This window comes from Sardina pilchardus, chromosome 5, assembly GCF_963854185.1.
Source record: "Sardina pilchardus chromosome 5, fSarPil1.1, whole genome shotgun sequence".
Classification (NCBI taxonomy): domain Eukaryota; kingdom Metazoa; phylum Chordata; class Actinopteri; order Clupeiformes; family Clupeidae; genus Sardina; species Sardina pilchardus.
The window spans coordinates 10,442,754-10,450,175 of record NC_084998.1 but is presented as its reverse complement, the minus strand read 5'-3'; the positions used below and the strand labels follow the sequence as shown (position 1 = coordinate 10,450,175).

General features: G+C 42.5%; 1 protein-coding gene across 3 annotated transcripts; it reads right to left on the bottom strand.

The window, feature by feature from the left end:
• Window positions 1-470: 470 nt before the first annotated feature.
• si:ch211-284e13.6 (nascent polypeptide-associated complex subunit alpha, muscle-specific form) lies at window positions 471-4,579 on the bottom strand. Of its 3 annotated transcripts, none has more exons than XM_062536379.1 (3): window positions 4,243-4,579; window positions 1,493-2,555; window positions 471-1,315 (listed from the first exon to the last, which is right to left on the bottom strand). In XM_062536379.1, exon 2 carries the CDS (start codon window positions 2,528-2,530, stop codon window positions 1,499-1,501), a length of 1,032 nt encoding a protein of 343 aa, XP_062392363.1. In that variant the 5' UTR covers window positions 2,531-2,555; window positions 4,243-4,579; the 3' UTR covers window positions 471-1,315; window positions 1,493-1,498. The 3 variants fall into 3 exon arrangements, with proteins under 3 accessions (XP_062392363.1, XP_062392365.1, XP_062392364.1); XM_062536381.1 differs by having other exon boundaries at window positions 1,498-2,555; XM_062536380.1 differs by having other exon boundaries at window positions 4,248-4,579.
• Between the last annotated feature and the right edge of the window lie 2,843 nt (window positions 4,580-7,422).

Genomic DNA, 7,422 nt, shown 5'->3' with positions numbered 1-7,422 from the left:
TGGTGATGATTCAATCCACTGGATAATCCCATAGACTATAAACAAATAGTCAAGGGTGAAAGGGTAACACGCAAGGGGGAAAAAAACACTTTTATTTTTAAGATTAGCTCTTATTATTGGGTAGATATGCGTATATCTCTACTTAGTGTACTTATAGTGTGTTATCTTTCAGTGGTAAACCAGAAATGAAAAGGTGATGAAAGGTCCAGATACAGTAGCTCAGCATTGTTTTGTTCACAAGATTATGCTGCCACCTACAGGCTTCAGACAGATAAGGTCAGGTGGCGTCATGGTGCTCCAGTTTTGGAGCTACTAATCCAGTTTTACTGCGAGTGGACCACAAGGTGTGTGTGTGTGTATGTGTGTGTGTGTGTGTGTGTGTGTGTGTGTGTGTGTGTGTGTGTGTGTCTTTTTGTGTCTTTTCTTCAAGAACAACTAACTAGTTTTAACAGAAAACTCAGATGATGTAAGCAATTGTACAAAATCTTTAATGCAACCACAAGTTAAAATTTTTAGACATTTGAAAACATAATTAAAAAAGGTTTTTTTTTAATAAATTCTAACCTATAAGCAACAGCAGTCAATTAAAGGTATTTATAAAACATTACAATACAAAGAAAGAATAAAAAGATCATACAACAAATTAATAAAGAAGACTTTTTTTTTTTTTGCTTCTGCAGCATTTGCAATAGCCACAGGGTTTGGAGGCACCCAAGCTCACGGTGAAGACACGGGCATCCCCAGTGCAACTAGCTGCACCTCATTCACTTGCTAGAGATGTCACGACACCTCACCCACCCCACAACAGCATGTAAACAAGCAAAACACTGCCATCCCTTTTAAAGAAAAAAAAATTAAAGCTAAGATTTCTCTTGTGCCCACTGCAAAAAAAGAAATGTGCACACTCTCTCTCTCTCTCTCTCTCTCTCTCTCTTTCTCAGGCATATTATTTCTCAAGTTAATGAAAAAGCACAACATTACACACGTCCATTGTCAAGATCTTGTTCTCTTCTCTAGCGCCAAAAAGTAACAGACAGAATAACTTGTCGTATGACCCATGTAGATATTCTTCCCGGACTTGTCTATATTTTTCGCGTTTTTGTTCGTATCATCAGTCCAAGTAGTGAGTCCATCATGTGACAGTGGTGTGCTGCTCAGTATGGTTGAAGTGCCATCTCACTCTAGCCCAGTGAAACAGAGTCCTGTGCTGATGTGTACTGTTGCTGCTCTTCTGCCCTTGGCTCACACACAGCTGACCAGTAGCTATGAGGGCCCAACATCTATCTCCCTATGGAGGGCCTTTTCAGACGGCTCTCTGAAAAGACACACATAACAAATCAGATTATTTTTGTCTGTGCAGATACTGCATTCATGCTATCGTTTGGCATCATCAAATCTTGAGTAAACCATTGTGATGTGGTACAGTATGATCAACATTAATGATGTAAAAACAAAAATGGCGATGCTCTTTTAAAGCAACATCTGGCCTCACTTTGCCTTAGTGTTTTTCTTGATGCTCTCTCAGCTCCTCTGGTCCAGCGAACATCTTTTGGCAGATAGTGCAGACAGACTGTGAGTGGACGCTGCTGGCCACCTGCGTGGTGTCTGGACAGCCTGCCAGGCGGCCCTGAGGATGATGCCTCGCTGGCGTCTCCTTTCCCGGGTGCAAATTGATCACAGATGGCCGGGTGCCCTTCGGATCAGGCCCGGGTGACGCTCTGTCTGGGTCTGGGCTTGCTGTTGGCCTACGGTAATAGCCTGGCGTCACGGACAATGCCGGGCCTTGATCCAAGGGGCCTTTCGCAACCGCCGTTTTTGATCCGGCTGATGTGGGTACGTGTGGGGGTGGAGCTGTGTGCTGTCGTTTACGTGAGGGTGCGTTTGGTGCTGGGCTTGGACACTCCTCTGCCAGGTCTCTCCTTGGTAAGGGAAAAGCTGCGCGCTCCCCTTGTTGCACGTGACCCGCGTCTGACGTGTCAGTTGGTGCAGTCTGTGTGGCCTGGTCCTCCCTCGTCGAGCCGGTCTGAGAGGGGGTCCTCTCCACTGCCTTGGCCCCACTGCCATCACCGGCCCTGGGCTGAGGCAGGCACGAGCTCCAGCTCTCCAGAGGAGGCACGGACAGCTGCTGGATGCAGTGGTAGAGCGAGGGGTAGTCCACGTACTTGAACTTGGGGCTAGCCCTCTCCTTGGGGCTAGCTGGCGTGAGTCCAGGAGAGGGTCTACCCCTGTCCCTGTCCCTGTCCAGGCCCATGCGGCAGCCGGCCAGCCAACTCTCCAGCGGCGGCACACTCAGCTGCTGGATGCACTGGTGCAGCGAGGGGAAGTCCACGTACTGGAACCGGGGAACCTTGCAGGGAATGCCGGACCCCTCGTCGCGCTTCGCCATCCGGTCGGGCGTGGAACTCACGGCGTCGCTCTGCTCCCGGGCCCGGGCACGGATCCTCCGCCGCTCCCGCTCCGATTGGATGGTTGTGGGTGTGAACTTTGACCCTCTGGTACCTGGCAGAGCGCAGTGACTCTTATCGTCCATGACCAAACACTGAGACAGTCAGCTCCTACCAAAAAAAAATATTGAGAGTTGTTATAGCTTTTTAACCCATTTGTAACGTGGTTATACCACAAATAGATAAAGCAGTGCCTTAAAGTGAAATACATCGCATGTCTATTAAAGGGAATTCTTTCACAAACAAATCCATCTCTTTTGTACAAATAACGTGTCGTGCACTCAAGACTCTCTGTCGAAAGAAAGAAGAATTGCTCTAGTGTTTTCGAACAGACCTCCTCCTCCTCCTCCTCCACTAAGCAAGTGCATAATATGACAGACCAGAATGGCCACAGAACGTATTCCTGCGAGGATTTCCCTCCATGTGAGAGCGAAACGAGGCGATAGCCTAGGGTGGGTTTGGCCTCTCAGCGGGGCCATAATGGCTTGTTGATAATAAGGGGGAAACTAAGCCGAGTTTGAGATGCTGGGAGCAGCTCCTGCAACCCTGTGTCAGGGATATAAATAGGGTTGCAGGTATGAAGTGAGTGAGGAAAGTAGGTCAGAGCCCAACTGATCGCATTCACCAGAGGCCCCAAAAACAAAATATCTGTCACATGCTCAAACAACCAATGATTTAGCAACACGTGACAAATAAAATTAAAGAACATCTGAAAATCCCTCACCCCAAAAGCCCGATCTCTCTTTATCTAGTGTGCTGAAAATGCTATTAATACATTGAAGGAATATTTGTGATGACAAGTTTAGTTGTTTTAATGTTACACGTTTTTAGCCAAGGGTTAAAAGAAAGTTCTACATTTATTTCAATATTTGATTAGGATTTGTGTCAACATTGTTAGTAGCTAGCTCAAACTTAAATGCAAACATCAGTTGGACTGAACACCCCTTGTTGAAAAAATAGGTCACTTTATATCTTTTATTGACATATTTGGTTCAAATAACTGCTGGTGGACATTAGAAGAACTGAACTTTTCTTCAACATGTAATGCCAATACATTAAACAAAGTTATCATTCAATGGTTGGGTAGGCTATAAACAATGGCTATTAGTGGGTCATGGCTTTTAATTTTATTGAATCTTCTGAAGACTGCCTGACAGAGTTAAAAACACCCACAAGAACTAACCCTGGAACCGCGCCGAGCGGTGAGGAGGGGAGGGGGAAACTGCTCTACATTTATACTCGTTGTGTTGTGTATGAGGAATTGGGTCACGCGCCGTGGCCTACATTTCGAGGGTTTGTTGTCTTCGCTTTTCCCTCCCCACATTTATTTCGGCTGGCCCCGCCCTCGATGCTCGAACTGCGCGCTAGTAATGAGGATACTGCGACCAGCTCGCAGTAGGCTATTCTGCCAAGTGAACCACTGTAGTGTCTAAATATTCAAAACTACATAATACTCAAACAAATCTTTTTAAAAACAGTTTAACGCCCGATTATTGCCTGTCAATGTCTGTCAAGCCTAATCTGGACAAGTTGAGCCACAGATCCCTTTACGCACCGGAACAGTCAACAATTACATATATAACATACAATTCATTATAATGTTACACTGAGACACCTTATTTAAAATGTCAACTTAGTAGCTGAACAATTTACCTCCACTGAAAAATAACTCATACGTAATCATAAAATCTAACTATATCAACTACAGCATCACGTAAACTAACGTTTCCTAAAATTGTAGGCTATAGCCTAAAACATAACCTTCCGTCACGTCACATTCCGTGTTCAGAAACATTACCTTACGTTATCGTTGTTCCTGGAAGTCCGCGGTGCACGTGATGGTTCTTGTCACTGTTGGTGATATGCTCCGCATCATGTGAGATTCAAGTGCGAATACTTAGGGTTAAATCAACTAGTGATACGCCACACGCTTCCATTTAAGCGCTGAACTGGTGAATAAAGTAAGCGTGAACACGAATAAATGTGATAAGGCTCCTGGTTTCTTAACAAATATCTGCAGACTATTGAAATTATCTTTTACAGAGATAGCAACACCATTTCATTTTTACACTAGTTACTGATCTACTTGCACAAGGAACAGTTGCTTGGTGTGTTAAATGTGGTTTAGCCCTGAAAGCCGCTACTCTTAAGTGTGACGGACTGGAGCAAAGGCCAATGGTAATATGGTCACGTTTCATAGCCCTCTAATAAAATCCGCCTCCTCGGTGTACAATAGTCCAATCATTGAGCTATCAGTGGGCATATGGGTGGAGCGTCCCTGCCCTACTTCCCCCGAAAATGCGATTCAGGTCGTTTGTAGTTTATCCTACATATCTTATGGATCACGACCAATCCCACAGCACATTAATCAATTGTAGCCCGAATAAAAAAAAAGGTGGCAACATTTTGGAAAGATTTCAGTCGACTCAGACATTACCACGGGATAATTAGACATATGTTAGAAATAACCTTTATTGTGTATGTACAGTATCTCACTACAACTGATTTAACATCCCTACCCTTCGTGACATCACCCAAATACTTCATTACATCCTCTGTTTCTTCATACATAATCCACTTGTGACTTGCTATAGAGGAGGGTGGGGACAGTCTTTGGATTGGAGTCACTGTTCATCCCTCTAACTTCATAGTAACCTAGATGTTGGTAGGTGACATATTGCGCTCAGGGCTGTCAACTCTTGAGCTCAGCTTGGAGTGAGACCAATAACGTGCCTGCTAACTTGTATTTGGCCTAGGGCTTTAGTAGGTCACTAGACATTTTTATTAGCAAAACATGGTTGTTGGTTGTCATGTGTGTAATCTACCTGATAACATGTATGCATACTTGCTTATATACTTGGTGTGTGTGTGTGTGTGTGTGTGTGTGTGTGTGTGTGTGTGTGTGTGTGTGTGTGTGTACTTTTGTGATTGAGAGATAGAGAGAGACAGAGACAGACTGCCTGTGTGCCTGACAGAGACAGGGAGAGAGACAGAGAGAAAGAAAGAGAGGTGTGCACTAATAAAGAAATACATTAAGGAGAGCCCAAGAGTAAATGATCTATAAGCTTGTATGTCACCTGCAGAGCATCTGTCAGGTCACCTACATATGGGTCACCTGCACAGCATTTATCAGGACCTATATACCTGGCTCTTGGTAGGACCCTAAACTCTCGTCTTATCTTGGCCTCTTGTGATGGCCCTTCTCTCTGGTCTCTCTCCTGCCGTATAAATCTGCTTGAGTCTCTCTCTCTCTCTAGTCGTGGCCATTGAATTTTAAATTGAAATAAAAAGAAGTCTGAATAAACTATTGGTGTTATTAATTGTATATATATCAACAAGTGTGATATTATAACGTTCCTACAAAAAAAATAATAATAATAAAATAAAAAATCGAATTCTTGAATTTCCCCATGGGGATCAATGAATCTATCTATCTATCTATCTATCTATCTATCTATCTATCTATCTATCTATCTATCTATCTATCTATCTATCCATCTATCTAAATCATCTAGCCACGTACAGTATACAACTATGGTAGCAGTGACAGAGCTGTGGAATCAAACAGATGATTTATTTTGGGTATTGGATGTGTGTTTAAGGAGAATGAGATATGTTTGGGCAGTTACAGTAAGACTGCCCAGTATGGAACTTTACAGGCTGGGACAAGACACAAACTTGACTTTGACAGGCCCTGATCTGGCATATCCAAACTTGACTGTATATAATTCAATAGTACTACTGTAGTAGAAACTGGGTGAAACATCTGACTCATTTGTCAAGTAAGGATCCCTTATTAGAATTATGGGTGCAGTTGGATGCTTAGTTGTATTCCACGATGTGTTCTTTCATTCCTGTCCTTATTCCACAGAAGTTTGTGTTATTGCCATGATTATTTATTTATTTATTTTCTTTGAAGTAAATCAATAAGGACGCAAATATTTACTAAACCAAACTTTTATTTACACAAGCACATGAATGAAACAATTTTCAGTTTTAAACGGGAGTATAGTTGACCGATCCAATGTCACAACTTTTATTTGACGCTAAATAGAAAACGTCCTTATGGCCTACGGAAACCAACGAAGAGTCTGCATCACTAACATGCAGGTCATGCCAGAGGCCCCTGCTCAGTCTCCTGTGATGCAAAGGCTGTGCTGATGGTGTTCTACACTACAGGACAGGTCTCGAGTTTCTCCACTCAAGGATGTCAAAGAGTTCAACACAGTGTTGAATCGTACTGTGACACAGTTTACTGGCAGCTGTGCATCATTCTGCCAATATAACAAAAAAAAAACAGTGTTTTCCATCCTTTTGTTTTTTTACAAAAACAGTCATGTTCACGTATATAAATACAATAAAGAAACCCATCTCTAGACTTGATGAGGAAGCATGTTAAACAGACACAATAAATACAAGACAGGTGAAGGATAAACTGCATTACAGTAAATGACCTTTCTCTGCAGAAAAAAAGAACTTGTTTTAAAGTTTCACAACCGTCTCGTTACGATTTTAAAATGAACACAGACTGTATTTACACATTTTTGGTAATCCGGTGTGAATTGTGATTCCATGGTATACAGGCATGTTATTCTAAAATCAATGTTGAGATCCAGTGTCAAACCCAAAGACACTATATTAAGGAAGGGGATGATCAAATGACTGCATTCCAAAGGATGTTTGCTGCCCTCCTAAGATTTGTGTGCACATGTATTAGGAACTTAAAAGTGTTCAGGATTATGGTTTGATTGACACATTTGGTTCATCTTGTCAATGTTCATTTTGTAGGGGCTTAAATATGAGGAAGCAGAAAATGACTAATACTGGTCCACGGCCAACTATTTCTACAATTTCATTTGGAGTTACTAGTAAGCCTTTAATACAATTGTAATTGAGTACAATTGAAACATATTTCTGTATATACTTTAAATGCACACAGAATGGAATATAGCCTACACTTGTTAACTTTATAACCTGT

Bases quoted from the DNA above. Each gene is read 5' to 3' on its own strand.
- si:ch211-284e13.6 (XM_062536379.1), bottom strand. From the start codon at position 2,530: ATGGACGATAAGAGTCACTGCGCTCTGCCAGGTACCAGAGGGTCAAAG.